The sequence below is a fragment of the Bubalus bubalis genome, chromosome 19 (assembly GCF_019923935.1).
Source record: "Bubalus bubalis isolate 160015118507 breed Murrah chromosome 19, NDDB_SH_1, whole genome shotgun sequence".
NCBI classification, from domain to species: Eukaryota; Metazoa; Chordata; class Mammalia; order Artiodactyla; family Bovidae; genus Bubalus; species Bubalus bubalis.
In genome coordinates this window covers 59,240,096-59,257,257 of record NC_059175.1, presented here as the reverse complement: position 1 = coordinate 59,257,257, position 17,162 = coordinate 59,240,096, and the positions used below count along the sequence as shown (strand labels likewise).

The 17,162-nt window shown below is 39.0% G+C and overlaps 1 protein-coding gene across 1 annotated transcript in view; it reads right to left on the bottom strand.

The window, feature by feature from the left end:
- The window catches only part of DNAH5 (dynein axonemal heavy chain 5), a 336,311-nt gene that overhangs the window by 85,183 nt on the left and 233,966 nt on the right, over positions 1-17,162 (bottom strand). Inside the window, exons 55-58 of the mRNA XM_045163647.1 lie at positions 16,837-17,104; positions 5,569-5,800; positions 4,067-4,181; positions 3,425-3,601 (exon numbers count right to left, since the gene is read on the bottom strand). Of these exons, the coding sequence (XP_045019582.1) occupies positions 3,425-3,601; positions 4,067-4,181; positions 5,569-5,800; positions 16,837-17,104 (792 nt within the window). The remainder of the gene's footprint in view (positions 1-3,424; positions 3,602-4,066; positions 4,182-5,568; positions 5,801-16,836; positions 17,105-17,162) is intronic.

Here is a 17,162-nt window from a genome sequence, read left to right as displayed (position 1 = left end):
AAATTAACCCTTTATTGGTCTCATCGTTTGCAAATATTTTCTCACTGTCTGCAGGCTGTCTTTTCATTTTGTTTATGGTTTCCTTTGCTATGCAAAGGCTTATAAGTTTGATTAGGTCCTATCTGTTTATTTTCCCTTTAGCTTTAAAAGCGGGAAATCTCAAACATACTTGGACTCAATTATGTTGGGGATCCACGTAAAATGAATTGGGAGTGGGGGTATAGCTGAAGTTCAACTTATTTCAGCTAAATATTAGATTCCTCTTTCTTCTACAGGCAAAGAAATATGACTATTACATATGTGTGTGTGTGTGTGTGTGTGTGTGTGTGTATAATTATACAAAGCAGTCAGGTCAGATTAGCATTGGGATAAGAATTGACACATTCTTTGCTGTTCTTTGTTTTGTAGGTTTACATGGCCGATGCCAAGACAGAGTTTGAATGTACCTGGAATTTTCTTAGTATGAATTGGTAGTACCAGATTTCAAAACTTACAAGGAGGCAATAAAATGAAGACAGAACCAGTGAAGGAAATTATTGAAAAGTTCCCCTGCATACCCCAATCACCTTGCCCCTATTCCCAGACATTTCTGCACTGATGGTGTTGCTGAATATTATAGGGGTAGAGAGTACTAAATTAGGAGGATATTGGAAAATATTTTATAATATTAAAAAACATGTCAGGCTTTTGAAATCTTATGAAAATGTAGACTGAGCTATAAGAACTGAGATGCCGCAAGCTCCGTTCCTATCATGCTGTTAGTTTCACAAGTCTAATAAAGGTTTAGAAGTTTCTTTACACTATCCTTGTCTTCTCTGTATTGATCAAAGACTCTCAGTGGAGCCAGAGTGTCTTAAAATGGGCAGGGGGAGGACATGTTCAGGATCTTAAAGAGATATCTGCACCCTTACGTTTGCTGCGGTATTATTCACAATGGCCAAGACATGGAAGCAATGTAAATCTCCACTGATGGATGAATGGATAAAGAAAATGTGGTATTTACATCCAATGGAATATTATTCAGGCTTCAATAATGGAAATTCTGCCATTTGCAACAGTATGGATGGACCTGGAATATATTTTGTCAAGGGAGATAAGCTACACATGAAAGAAAAATGCCGCATGATCTCATTTATATGTGGAATCCCAAATAAACTCATAGAAGCAGAGAGTAGAATGGTGTTGCCAGGGGCTGAAGGAAGAAGGAAATGGAAGATGATGGTCAAAGGGTAGAAAGTTTTAGTTATGCAAGACAAATTCTAGAGATCTACTCTACAGCACAGTGCCCACAGTTATCAATACTTTATTATATACTTGAAATTTGTTAATGGGTAGATCTTAAGTTGTGTTCTTATCAAAAAAAAAAAAATACTAATAAGAAAAACAGACTTACCCTATGATCCAGTAATCCCACTACTAGGCACAAAGCCAGAGAAAATCATAATCAAAAAGATACATGCACTCCAATGTTCATAACAGCACTATTTGCAGTAGCCAGGACATGGAAGCTACCTAAATGTCTATCAACAGAGAAATGGATAAAGAAGATATGGTACACATACACAGTGGAATACTACTCAGCCATAAAAAGGAATGACACCAGGTCATTTGTAGAGATGCGAATGGACCTAGGGAGTGTCATATACGAGTGAAGTAAGTCAGAAAAAGAAACACAAAGATCATATATTAATGCATATATGTGGAATCTAAAAAAATGGTATAGGTGATCTTATGTGCAAAGCAGAAATAGAGACACAGAGCTAGAGAACAAATATATGGATACCAAGGGGGAAAGGAAGGGTGGGAGGAATTGAGAGATTAGGATTGACACACATATACCATTGATACATAGATAACTAGTGAGAACCTACTGTACAGCACAGGGAACTCTGCTTAATGCTCTGTGGTGACCTAAATGGGAAGGAGGTCCAAAAGGGGGAGGTATATATGTAAGTGTATGGCTGATTCATTTTACTGTAAAACAGAAACTAACACAAATTGTAAAGCAACTATACTCCAATAAAAATAGATAAATAAAAATTTTAAAGGAAAAAAAAAAACAATAATAAAGGGAGCAGGAGGAAACTTTGAGGGTTGATGGATGTGTCTATGGCCTTTAAGGTGGTGATGGTTTCATAGGTGTGCACTCATCCTAAACTCACAAAGCTATACATATTAAATACGTACGGCTTTTTATATATCAATCACAACTTCATAAACTGGTCTTTTAAAAGTGGGACTGGAGAAGATGAGGTATGCACCAATCTGAGAGGCTAAGGACCCTGGAAGACTTCATGGATTAAGGAGGACAGTTTAGCCAGTGCAAGAAAGAATGAAGAAACAGTAAGGAAAGATATATCACCTGTAAGAATGGTGTGAAACTTTGGAAAGATAAGAAAAGAAGGCAACATCTTCATTGTCTCTAAAGAGTAAAAATTATCTTATACAATACATTGTATACTGACTCAGAAAGCTTAAAGACTTAACGTGGATCAAAAAAATTTATAAGTGTTTCAGGAAGTGTGCAAATAAGATAGGTAGCAAAAAATAATAACTACATCACATAATGATGCAAGTTCAACTGAGGTTATATAACTTGAATTAGCAATGGACAGGTCAGCAGTGTTCCATTTCTCCATCCACTTTCTAAGCCAAGAGTCAATAACGTAAGACAATAGATGAGTAGACTATGGATTTTATTCCCCTGACCAGGGATTGAACCACACCCGCTGCACTGGACCAGAATGTTAACCACTGGACACCAGGGAAGAAACAGTGAAAACAATAACTTGAGTCCAAAACATCTCAAATTAGACCAGTCTCAAAAAGGGCCAGCCCTTGAAGATATGGCCTACTTCACTAGAGTCAACATATTTTCCCAGAATCCAACCTCGTTTCTAATTTCATCATTTATGATATTGCCACATAACTGCATTGTGTTGGAAGCCTGGTCAAAGCCTGACCTTAATGCATAACACTAGATCAGTAGTCCTTTGTTTGGATAATTTATATGTACACTCAAATAAAGCTGTATCTTACTAACCTACTCTAACATCCTCAATGAATGAGTGACAAAAATATTTTAGAAATTTTGTGTGACTTTTCCAACGTCACACAGCTTATTAGTAACAGAGTTGAAATGAGAAGCTGGCACCCAGACCACTATTATATGGCACTGCCCATATAATAGTGAAGAAGTGAGAAGATAATCTCACTGAGTGAGAAGATAATATGTGAGGTGCCACCTGCAATATCTGAAAAAAGCAAAAAACATCTCCAAGCAGAAAATACCACTTGAAATCATTCCAGTGAAGAGAGCTTTGGTCTGAAGCAGTAGAACATTTCTTAGCTGTTATTCATCTTTTCTGCCTAATCTTCCTCCAAGGCCCTAGAAGATGACATCTGTTATATCACAAAGATGTACCTGCAAGGCTGCTTCTGCTTCTTCTAATGCTGGCTTTGCTGCTTCCAGTTTTTCCTCAGCAATGGCTTTATCTTTAGAGATGCTGTCGACAATGGCCTGGGCTTTGTCCTTCACCTTCTGGACCTCAGCTTTGACCTTTTCAGCAGCCTGTGCTTTCATTGTCACTTCTTTTAAGACCTAATTCAATATAAAACCAAAAAAAAGTACATCAAAAATCACCCAGCTCAAAATGCACATTTTTGCCTGGATTTGTCGATTTTGTCCACTTACACAATTTTTCATACATAGAATTAAGAATATGGTACTTTTTAAAATTTCTATTGAAGTATAGTTGCTTTACAATGTTGCATTCGTTTCTCCTGTACAGCAAAGTGAATCAGCTGTATGTATACATACATCCCGGCTTTTTTGGATTTCTTTCCCATCTAGGTCATCACAGAGCACTGAGTTTCCTGTGCTATACAGTAGGTTCTCATTAGTTACCTATTTCATTCATAGCGTCACTGGTGTATATATGGTATTATAATGGAAATTAAAAATTTGCACTTCCATGGTTACAACTTAGAGAAGAAGTATACAGTATTAACATTTATGAATTGGGAATTCAAAACGAATATGGTTCATGTGTCAATGTCTACCCACCATGTCGGCTTTATCGTTGGCCACTTGGAGTTCCTTTTCTTTCACTTCCAGTTCTCTGCTCAGAGCTGCAACAGACTCCGAAGCTTCTTTTAGCTTTTCCAATCCAGTATTCATTCTGAGATTAAACATCCAAGGCGAGGGAAGTGTTAACATGTGTGGTTCTTGGCCACATTTTCTAAGTACTGGTCTACTGATATAGATAGTAATGGTCATATTTGAAGAATACTGTATATACAATAGCAAAGCCAAGAGGGCTTGACAAAAAGAGTAAATGTCTAGGCTTGATTCCAGACTAAAGTCACATGTCGGTTCTTCACAGACTAAGTGTGAAAAGAGTGAGTCTGCTAAGAACACTGTATGACGTGAGGAATAACAGTGTCAAGAATCTGTCTCATGCAAGAAACATGCTTAATGAACTTTAGCTAAATGACAACAGACTTCAATTTCTTGAAACCTTATCATGGAGGAAAGGAAATAAATAACTTCTTTTTTTCTAATGAGATCAATGACATTAAAAGAAGGAAGATTTGGGATCAAGAAAAGAAACAAATTTAAAGCTATCAAACTGCCTCGTGAAGGGACCAGCTGCCTGTTTGACTCTAAAATAATGTGATCTTAAAGACAGGAGTTCTTAGAGTCATTTAGTCCAATCACTCACCCAGGGGTCCCTTAGGTAGCAACCTTGGCTGCTTCTTGGTTGTATTCAGGCAGAAGAGATAAGTGTTCATAAAAGAGCAAAGTAGAGTTGGGAAGTTGGGAACAAATTTCAGTGAAGTGAGGTATTTGCTGTGCAGAGAACACACATATCAAGCAGACTCGCCTATCCCAGACACTCAGAACGTGTGGGAAGAAAGGGATGAGAGGAGGTGGGAGGGCATGTCTGTATTCTCAGCTTTTTTCCAAGCTCAAGGTTTCTATTATTATCATCCAATACTGTAGAAAGTGGTAGGCTGCAAGAAAACTTGGCAATATTTAGTCTTATTGGGCAAGAATAAAGCCACTAGCAACCATGGAATGATCCTTTGAACAAACTTGAAAGGAAGGTTTCTCAACCTCAGCACTATTGGTTTTTGAGGCTGGATAAATCTCACAAGGACTTTCCAGGTGGCTCAGTGCTAAAGAATCTGCATGCCAATGCAGGAGATGCAAGTTTAGTTCCTCGGTCAGGAAGATCTCATGGAGGAAGAAATGGCAACCCAGTCCAGTCTTCTTGCCTGGGAAATCCCATGGACAGAGGAACCTGGCAGTCTACAGTCCAGGGAGTTGCAACAACAAAACTGTATGTGATGAGGATTGTCCTGTGCACTGTGAGGATATTTAGCACATCCCTGACCTCTGACTCTCGATCCCAGCAATACCTCTCGACCATCCCCCATACCCTCTCCCTAGTTCTAACAAACAAAAATGTCTCCAGTCATTGCGAAATGTCTCCTTGGAGCACATTTGCCTCTAGTTGAGAGCCACTGCTTTACAGTAACTTCATATTCAACCCTCACACTTACCTGTTGGCCAGAGTTTGCACCTCCACATGCTTCTCTCCATATATGAACTTATAGCCCTGAATAAAGGAGAGGTACGATTTGGGCGTCACATGGGTAGAACGTCGGAATCTCTGGAAATAATCAACACACTTTTCAGCTACCCCATCCTGGAAGGAGCCCATGCACTGAACGACTTCCTTCTTGGTTTCCAAACTGCAGTCAATATCATAGGCAGAGAGGAAGTGTTCAGACACTAGAAAGAATAAAGACAGCTGTATGTGAAATATGAAAGCAAATGATCATTTTAAAAGTTAAGTGCCTTGAGTCACAGATGTAAAAAATAAGTTTACAGTTACCAGGGAGGAAAGAGGGAAGAGTGAATTGGGAGACCGGGATTGACATATACATATTACTATGTAGTTCAGTTCAGTTCAGTTCAGTCGCTCAATCATGTCCAACCTTGGTAATCCCATGAACCACAGCATGCCAGGCCTCCCTGTCCGTCACCAGCTCCCAGAGTCGACCCAAACCATGTCCATTGAGTCAGTGATGCCATCCAACCATCTCATCCTCTGTCATCCCTTCTCCTCCTGCCCTCAATCTTTCCCAGCATCAGGGTCTTTTCAAAAAAGTCAGCTCTTCACATCAGGTTGCCAAAGTATTGGAGTTTCAGCTTCAACATCAGTCCTTCCAATGAACACCCAGGACTGATCTCCTTTATGATGGACTGGTTGGATTTCCTTGCCATCCAAGGGACTCTCAAGAGTCTTCTCCAACACCACAGTTCAAAAGCATCAGTTCTTCAGTGCTCAAGTCCAACTCTCACATCCATACATGACCACTGGAAAAACCATAGCCTTGAATAGATGGACCTTTGTTGACAAAGTAATGTCTTTGCTTTTTAATATGCTGTCTAGGTTGGTCATAACTTTCCTTCCAAGGAGTAAGTGTCTTTTAATTTCATGGCTGCAGTCACCATCTGCAGTGATTTTGGAACCCAGAAAAATAAAGCCAGCCACTGTTTCCACTGTTTCCCCATCTATTTGCCATGAAGTGATGGGACCAGATGCCATGATCTAGTTTTCTGAATGTTGAGTTTTAAGCCAACTTTTTCACTCTCCTCTTTCACTTTCATCAAGAGGCTCTTTAATTCTTCTTCACTTTCTGCATAAGGGTGGTGTCATCTGCATATCTGAGGTTATTGATATTTCTCCTAGCAATCTTGATTCCAGCTTGTGCTTCGTCCAGCCCAGTGTTTCTCATGATGTACTCTGCATATAAATTAAATAAGCAGGGTGACAACATACAGCCTTGATGTACTCCTTTTCCTATTTGGAACCAGTCTGTTGTCCCATGTCCAGTTATAACTGTTGCTTCCTGACCTGCATACAAATTTCTCAAGAGGCAGGTCAGGTGGTCTGGTATTCCCATCTCTTTCAGAATTTTCCACAGTTATTGTGATCCACACAAAGGCTTTGGCATAGTCAATAAAGCAGAAATATATGTTTTTCTGAAACTCTTGCTTTTTTGATGATCCATTGGATGTTGCCAGTTTGATCTCTGGTTCCTCTGCCTTTTCTAAAACCAGCCTGAACATCTGGAAGTTTACAGTTCACATATTGCTGAAGCCAGGCTTGGAGAATTTTGAGCATTACTTTACTAGCGTATGAGATGAATGCAATTGTGTGGTAGTTTGAGCATTCTTTGGCCTTGCCTTTCTTTGGGATTGGAATGAAAACTGACCTTTTCCAGTCCTGTGGCTACTGCTGAGTTTTCCCAATTTGCTGGCACATTCAATGCAGCACTTTCACAGAATCATTTTTTTAGGATTTGAAATAGCTCAACTGGAATTCCATCACCTTTACTAGCTTTGTTTGTAGTGATGCTTCCTAAGGCCCACTTGACTTCCCATTCCAGGGTGTCTGGCTCTAGGTGAGTGATCACACCATCGTGATTATTTGGGTCATGAAGATATTTTTTGTGTAGTTCTTCTGTGTATTCTTGCCATCTCTTCTTAATATCTTCTGCTTCTGTTAGGTCCCTACCATTTCTGAAGAGATAATTTATAAGAACCTACTAAGAAGCACAGAGAACTCTATTCAGTATTCTATAATGACTTATATGGGATAAGAATCTAAAAAAAGTGGACATATGTTTACATATAACTGATTCGCCTTGCTGTACAACAGAAACAAGCACAGCATTGTAAATCAACTATATCCCCAGAAAAAAAAATTTAGTTAACTGGCTATTTTAAAAAACTTAATACAGTTCTTAGCAACACATGCCATGTTTATAGCCCTAGCTAGGTAGATATATGTCAACATTTTTGGCCTCAGGCCTATGACATCAACAATTTTATTTTTTCTTTCACGTACAAAACTGTAACAGACTTTGAGCCTATCATAAGTCTTTGTTTTCTGGTATGTGTACAAAGACATCTCCTCTACACAGCTGCAGGTTCTGGTCAGCAGCCAGCCTATTTTATGGTTTACATAAGGATGAAAGTGGTACAAATAACTCAGAAATCAGTGCCACCTGGTACTCATATTTAACAACCCCATTTTTTTTTTTTTTTTTTTTTTGCTCAGAAACTGCCATAACCTTAATTCCCCCAGGCTGTGACTGCATTTGTAATATAGAATGTTCGGCACTAAATTTTTTTATGCCCTGGCAATCTTATTCTTAAATGTGGCACCTGGCCATCTGTAGTCAATTTTAATTTATGGTATCCTTTAAAAATGTATGAGTAAAAATCTTCTGTTGTAGACCTTTATCCTCCCAACAGTGCCAAACATGGGACCAATCCTAAAACAGCATTTCTTATTATAAGACCTGGCCGTCAAGTCAGAGTGAATCCATCATCACAAAGACATAGCATGTGTGCTGAACACCTACCACTATGAAATTTGGTCTCAATGCCAAGGAATTTACAAGGCTTATACACAACACAGTTAAAGTTTATCATAAACATCTTTATTCATCCTAGGAAAAATGGTCTATGGATTTCCTTTAGAAGTGCTAATACTATTGAATGATGTACATAAGAATTATAAATAGAAATACAGGCAGTAAGGAGGGGAGAAAAGAGAAGGAATCAAGTGAACAAACCTATCAGGTGATGCTTAGCAGAGAAATGAACAATGGTATCTTCTCAATATTAATGAAACTCACTCAGTCATGTCCAACTCTTTGCAACCCCATGGACTACACAGTCCATGGAATTCTCCAGGCCAGAATACTGGAATGGGTAGCCTTTCCCTTCTCCAGGGGATCTTCCCAACCCAGGGATCGAACCCAGGTCTCCCACATTTCGGGTGGATTCTTTACCAGCTGAGCCACAAGGGAAGCCCAAGAATACTGGAGTAGGTAGCCTATCCCTTCTCCAGAGGCTCTTCCCGACCCTGGAATCGAATCAGGGTTTCCTGCATTGCAGGTGGATTCTTTACCAACTGAGCTATCAGGGAGTAATTGATCACTAAACTATGTTCCTAATGCCATAACTGTGAGACCATTTACATCTATGTAAATAATAGAAACAGTTTATCAATTGGGTTATAAATAGAGTTTAACATATACACTGAAAGGTAATATATTAAGACACTTGGAAGCTATATTTTTTCATATAATTTAAGCAAACACTATAAAGAACAACTTAAACTCTAGGAAGTTTAAGTCTAGTCATTGAAAACGTACAAACAATTCTTGCCTATGACAGACTGTAGGTTTTAACCCCAATGGCAGCATTATTCACTATGTGCCAGGCATGATACCAAGTCTTTTATCTGGCATTATGGGATATTCTCAAGAATGCCCCCATCTTCTGAAAACTTTCTTGTATTGGTTTGGCTGAAAAGTTCATTAAAGTTCTTCTATAAGATGTTGTGGAAAAATTCAAGTGAACTTTTTGCCAACCCAATATTTACCATGTAATAATTTTTATCCTTCTTATGCAAACTGATAGTATTAACTGTTGTTATTGTTTAATCACTAAGTCAGGTCCAACTCTTTTGCAACTCCATGGACTGTAGCCCACCAGGTTTCTCTGTCCATGGATTTCCCAGGCAAGAATACTGGAGTGGGTTGCCATTTGCTACTCCAGGGGATCTTCCCAACCTAGGGATCAAACCCACGTCTCCTGCATTGGCAGGCAGAAACCTTACTACTGAGCCACCAGGGAATCCCCATAATATCAATAATGGTGACTTTTTTCATTATTTAGCAAGTTGTCTTTGTGTCTATCCAAAAAGTCAAAGAAAAAATCTAAGTACATTTTTCCGTAGACCCACAATCTCTGATGCAGGAAAGGTTAATAAAGGACCACTTCCTCTTAGGGTGACCCAAGCCTGCTAAGACTCAGACAAAAGGGCATGGAAAATCCTTCTGTTGTCTTCAATGTCCAATTACCAAGGTACCAAGGCCAGTTTGGGGACCCATCTTTAGGCTGATGTCTGAGCTTGGTGGAGGTTATATCCTGGTATTGTTTGTTCACGTCACTTGGTGTAGAACCAGGTGATGGGTATGTGGGACAGAAGGGAGGACACTGGCCTGAGTCCCTGAATTTTCCTGAACTGGAAATTTTCAAATTTCCAATTCATTTGGATTCAAAGAACTGAAGTAATTAAGTGAGGAGGGCACATGAGTTGCCTATCCAGTAGCCATCCCCTCTCTTTCAGTAACAAAAGAATCCTAAATTTGCTCAGAGTAGCAATCTGCCCAACTAAACGTCTTTGATTCCCCAAACTCTCTTGTAGCTGGAGGTGACCCAGTTTTGGCCAAAAACATGCAGACAAAAGTCCCTGGGGAAGAACCCTGTTCCGACTAAGAGACAAAGCTTCATGTTGCACGAACAGACACAAAGCCTTGAGATGTAGCAGCCCTCTGGTGCCTACAAGAACAGGAGCCTCACCCTATGGATGACAGCAAGCTAAGCACAAGGTCCCTAGTTGTAGTCTAGGCTGCACATCTCTGTACTTCCTCATTAGCAGGAAAAATAAAATAAAATAAAAACCTTGTTTATGCCAAAAATGAAATAAAAAACTTGCTTAAGCCACTACTGCTCTGGTTTTCTCTTACAGCCAAACACATAATTAATGCTTCAGAAGAATAAATGCGTTCAGAAGGAAAAGATATCTAATCCTGGCAGATCCTAAATCACAAAACTTTATCAATTAATCCTTAGAATATCCCTAAGTGATGGATATCACTATGTATATTTTACAGATAAGGAAAATGAGGCTTATAGAAGTTTGCTTGCAGGCAGGAGCATCTGAATTCAAAGCCAAAGATGATGAATTCCAATGCCTAAAGCATCTTGATTTAGAAATTCAAATACAACAAAACTATATAGAGTCTTTAGAGTGTTAAACAACATTTTTTATTGGAGCTCAAAGTTCAAAAGTACCTTCTGATTAACGTGCTTCATAAACAAAATACGCTAATTGTTCTGGGAAACAGCGGGGACTGCTGCAGTTGGTGTTCCTTTCTGAGCGGTTACTGAGTGCAGCGGCCTCATTTCTGCTTATGCTCCATCGTTAGTTGCGAGCAGTTGCAGAAGCGGTGGTGTCTGACTCAGAAGGCGGAAATCCTGCATACTATATTAATAAATCAAGTAATATTTTTGAAAAAGGGCCAGTGTATATACATAATTAAAACGGCCTTCTTTGAAAAAAAAATATGCCATATATATGCTTATATGATTTTATAAGCATATTGATTTTATTGAGACGTTAGTTACAAATAAGGATGGCCTATTTTAATAACAATGTGCTTATTTTAAACAGAGCCCAGTAGGACATTAATAATTATCTTCACCTTGGAGAAATCTGAATGAACTGAATTTAGTAGTGACTTTGGAATCACTGACTTTCATTGAAAAACACAATTATCACCAGAATAAAGATAGTAGAAATACTTAGAAACAATTCAAAACAACTCAATATTAAGCTAAAAACAAAGATTTGCCAAAATGGAGATTACTAAATGGTGGGAAGGCCAAGGATTTTATAGTGTAAGATAAAGCATATTTTTCTTTAAATGTTTCATCTAAAGATTCAGTCCATTTAAATTCATGCATATAAAGAATTTCATTTTTTCAGAAGCAACATAATTACTATAATATCTTGTATTTATGGTATGTGTGAGATAAAGAGGAGGACACTTGGCTTATTCTGAGTATCTTTAAATTAGAAAAATACTCTAAACAATAAGAATAAACTATCCAAAAAAATAAGAAAATAATACCATTCATAATAGGACCAGAAAATAAAATACTTAAAAATAAACTTCACCAATAGTGTGAAAGACTTGTACTGAGAACTATAAAACACTAATGAAAAACTTACAGTAGATATAAATATATAGAAACACATTATGTGTTCACAACTTGGAAGGATTAATATTGTTAAAATGTCTATAGTACCCAAAGTAATTTACAGATTTTATGAAATCACTATCAAAATTTCAATGACATTTTATACAGAAATATAAAAATTAATGCTAAAATTCTTATGGAACCACAGAAGACTCCCAATAGCCAAAGCAACTTTGAGCAAGAACAAATCAGAATCACGTCCTGTTTCAAAATATATAACCAACCTACAAAACTTAAAACAGCATGATAAATACAGGCATGTAGATCAATGGGACAGAATAAAGAGCCCAGAAATAAACCCACACACATACAGTCATGTGATTTTCAACAAGGGTGCCAAGAATATTAACACAATAGTGCAGTAAGTCAGACAAAGACAAATATCATATGTTAGCACTTATACGTGGAATCTAAAAAAAAAAATTATACAAATGAACTTATTTACAAGGCTGAAATAGACTCGAACATATAGAAAAACAAACTTATAGTTACCAAAGGGGAAAGGTGGTGGGGAAAGACAAATTAGGAATTTGGCAATAACACATACATCTGGAGAAGAAAATGGCAACCCACTCCATTATTCTTGCCTGGAGAATTCCATGGACAGAGCAGCCTGGCAGGCTACAGTCCATGGGGTCGCAGAGAGTTTGATACAACTGAGTGACTATCGTTCACTCATTCACTAAACACACTACTACATATAACATAGATAAACAAGGGCCTACTGTATGGCACAGGGAATTAAAATCAATATTTTGTAATAACTCACATGTGAAAAAAATCTAAAAAATAATATATACATTTATATACCGAATCACTTTGTTGTACACCTGAAACTAACACAACATTGTAAGTCAATTATACTTCAATAAAAAATAAAAATTAGGAGTAAACCACAATAAGATATAACCTCGTACTTGTTAAGGTATCTATGATCAGGAAAAAAAGGAAGAAAAAAGATAAGTGTTTGCCAGGATGTAGAGAAATGAGAACCCTTGTACACTATCGATGGGAATGTAAATTGATACAGCCACTATGCAAAACAGGAAATTTCTCAAAAAAATTAAGAATAAAACTACCATATGATCCCACAATCCCACTTCTGGTTATATATATCCAAAGAAATTAAAATCAAGATCCTAAACAGACATCTGTGCTTCCATGTTCACTGTAGCATTATTCACAATAGCCAAGACACGGAAACAGCTCAAGTGCCATCCATGGATGAATGGATAAAGAAAATGTGATACTTACATACAATGGAATATTATTCAGCCTTTAAAAAAAAGAGAAGGAAATTCTGCCATGTGCAACAACATGGGCGAACCTGGAAGGCATTGTGCTGAGTGATATACAAGCCAGACCAAAAGAACAAAAACTACATGATGTCACTCACACAAGGAACCTAAAAGAGTCAAACCATAGAAGCAGAGAGTAGACTGGTGGCTGCCAGGGGCCAGGGGAGGGAAGTGGGGACGTGTTAGGAAAAAGGTACAAAGTTTCAGTTATACAAATGACTGAGTCCTACAGATCACCTGTGTGCCATTGTGCCTAGAGTTAACCATGTTGTACTGTACAGTTAGGACAGATCTTACGTTCAGTGAGTGTTCTTATCCCAAAATAATCATTATCATCTTCATCATTTAAGGGAGGAGCACTCAGGGAGAATGGGAGAAAGAGGGTATTGGGTGGGAAGAAAAAGGCCACATTCGCGAATCAAGAAGAACGGAGCAGGAGGAAAAGACTGACCTCAGGTAAGGATGGGAAAGCAGACAGAACCAGTTCTTCCCAGCCTCAAAGGCCACGCTGGAGACTGTGCTTTTTCCTAAGGGCAGTAGAAGGTTTCAGCTAGAAAGCAATGTGATCAAGTTTATGTTTTCATCAGTTCAGTTCAGTCACTCAGTCGTGTCTGACTCTTTGTGACCCCATGAATCGCAGCACACCAGGCCTCCCTGTCCATCACCAACTCCCGGAGTTCACTCAAACTCATGTCCATAGAGTCAGTGATGCCATCCAGCCATCTCAGCCTCTGTCGTCCCCTTTTCCTCCTGCCTCCAATCCCTCCCAGCATCAGAGTCTTTTCCAATGAGTCAACTCTTCGCATGAGGTGGCCAAAATATTGGAGTTTCAGCTTTAGCATCAATCCTTCCAAAGAACACCCAGGGCTGATCTCCTTTAGAATGGACTGGTTGGATCTCCTTGCAGTCCAGGGGACTCTCAAGAGTCTTCTCCAACACCACGGTTCAAAAGCATCAATTCTTCGGCGCTCAGCCTTCTTCACAGTCCAACTCTCACATCCATACATGACCACTGGAAAAACCATAGCCTTGACTAGACGGACCTTTGTTGGCAAAGTAATGTCTCTGCTTTTGAATATGCTATCTAGGTTGGTCATAACTTTCCTTCCAAGGAGTAAGCGTCTTTTAATTTCATGGCTGCAGTCACCACCTGCAGTGATTTTGGAGCCCCAAAAAATAAAGTCTGACACTGTTTCCACTGTTTTCATCACTGTTCTGCAATGTGAGATGGATGAGAGACAGGTGAGAGAGGAGGAGAGATCGTTAGAAAGCTATTTGAGTTTTCCAGGTGAGTTACAATGATAGCTTGGCCCAGGATGCCACTGAAAGGGAAAGAGTTGGATAGAATCCACCATACTTAGCAGATAAAGTTGGCATAATTTAGTGATGGAGCAGACTTGAGAGTTGAAAAAAGGTGTTAAAGACAAAGAGCTCTCAGATTGTCAAGTTTCATGGACAACTGTGTGACTCCCTAAGAGAGACCGACCTGAAGAGGCCCAGTTCAGTTCTGGACGTTTTGGGTTTAAGGAGCCTGGGAAATATCAATGAGACTGTGTCAAGCAAGCAGTTGAATACACAGATGTCAAGCCAGAGGACATAGGATACCAGAGATAAAAAATTGATGGGGCCTATTACACAGGAGGCTGTGGATGAGCTTGCCAGGGAAGAGAGCTGGAGGGAAGAAATGAGTCTGCCTTGCCTTCCAATATGCCTGGCTCCATAAATGGCATGCGAAGCTCCATAAACAGGTTCTGAATAAATGAACAAATAGATGATGCCTGAAAGTCAGGACACTTGTTAGGAGCTGAGGACATAGAAACAAAAAGTTTCCCTGCCCTCCATGGAATCTTGGCTTAGGCTGATGCAAAGAGATTTAAAAGAATGGGGCAGGTTGTGAGAAATAAACAAAGGAAGCGCCTATGTCTTACGATAGAAGGGATAACTGAAATAAAGACTTGCTAGGAAGGGCTCATAATTTAAATGACATCATCCTAATTATAGTATATTATGGTGTTTGTCACCTGAAATTGTTATTTTTATCATTAGTAATAATACCTTACATGATAGTCTACAAAGCACTTGCATACCAATTATCATATTTCACAGTAAACCTGAATGTAGCTCTTAAATACTGTGGTTTTGTGCTCTGCATTTATATCTTACTTCAAAGAATTTTAAAGTTTTATCCTTAGTTGTATTGACATTTAAATAGGATTTAAAAATTTTAAATCATGGGTGCTTTCTCAAATCTGTACATCGGTATTTCAAACATTAAAATGGTCTATGTTTAAAAGACACAGATCAGAAAACCATTATTATTGAGAGTAGAGTGCTAAGAATAAAATGTCAGCAGTAAAAGAATCCACCTTCAATGCAGGAGACTCGGGTTCGATCCCTGGGTTGGGAAGCTCCCCTGGAGAAGGCAATGGCACCCGACTCCAGTATTCTTGCCTGGGAAATCCATGGACAGAGGAGCCTCGTGGGCTACAGTCCAGGGGGTCACAAAAGAGTTGGACATGACTTAGCCACTAAACCATCACCACCACTACATACATACTATACATAAATATTGGCTATAGCTATTGGCTTCTCACACTTCTGATAATTCCTTCAGCCCCACTGTCCCCAGTTTTCCATGTATAATGAGTGGGAGACAGTGAATCAGTCATTCTCCCACTGGGAACCACAGAGCTAGGGAGGGAGGTATGGTTGAAGCAGGTGACAGGGCCATGAAAGGATGAGGCTTCAGAATCCTTCCTCACCCTGCTTCTCACTGTTTTATCTATTAGGGCTACCTGCCATGTTTTACTGGAAAATAAGCCTCTTCTTAATTATTATGAAGACATAATAATCAGGCCAAAAGTCTGAAAACGACTGCCCTGAATCAGGGTTCTCCTGAAGTCCTGATACAATAGGTCAGAGGTAAGACTTAACTATCTCCATCTTTTAAAATAGCTACAGACACTTTCTCACCACAAGCTGAAAAAACCATAAACTGAAGGAATGCTCTCTAACATCTCCTATACAACTTTCATGTTCAATTGCATTTACAGAATAAGAGAAGCATTCATGTTCCACAGGATGAAGGATTAAACAGAAGCAGAAGCAGCAAGGGCTCCAATCATGAAAGTCTCTGTTGAATAATCCTTTTTCAGGCCCAGACACCATCAGAGGATGGATGATAACGTTTTCCTCTTTGATTTCCAGCCCTGCAGCCACAAGAAGGAATTACCTGGCTTAAACTACTCTGAGGTTGACCAACCCACTTAAAAAAGAACACAAATGCTATTAAAGAGATTAAAACCTCAGTGTCCTCCTGTGATGTCCAGGACCTGCCTGGGGACCAACAGAGACAAAGCTTTAAACCACACTGAAAACACTAGAATCACCGTAAATTAACCCAAGGGGGTACAGACTGAAGATGTCATTCACTGATAACCACACTCTGGGAAAAAAAATTAGCTGCCAAATGAGAAAGAGCAAAGTCTTGCAAAAATCCTCAAACCCTGGACAAAGTGACTTTTGGCTCAATCCAGTGGATGGCACAGAATATAAATACACACACACACACACTATAAACCAGAAATTCTGATATAAAAAAATCTCCCCCATACTAACCAGCAACTAAGGCATCCTTGGGCCATCGGCTGAACCAGTCAATAGTGCATCCTGAAATAAGGGCAGGAAACTTCAGAGCTCGATTTCGGAATTTCTCCCCCACGGGCGAAAAGCAGAGCACAATGTGAAGGTTCTGTCGGACCCGGTTCATGAAGTAGTCATATAGGTTTTCATTCGTAGGAGGACGCCTAGGATACTCTTTTTTCATGACTGATACGAGATCACTATTAATTTCATCAATTTCATCACGAGCAAAGAGGTTGGAGACCTTCAAGAAAAGTGCAGACATTCAAATTCAATACAGGCATATAAAAACAAATCAGAAT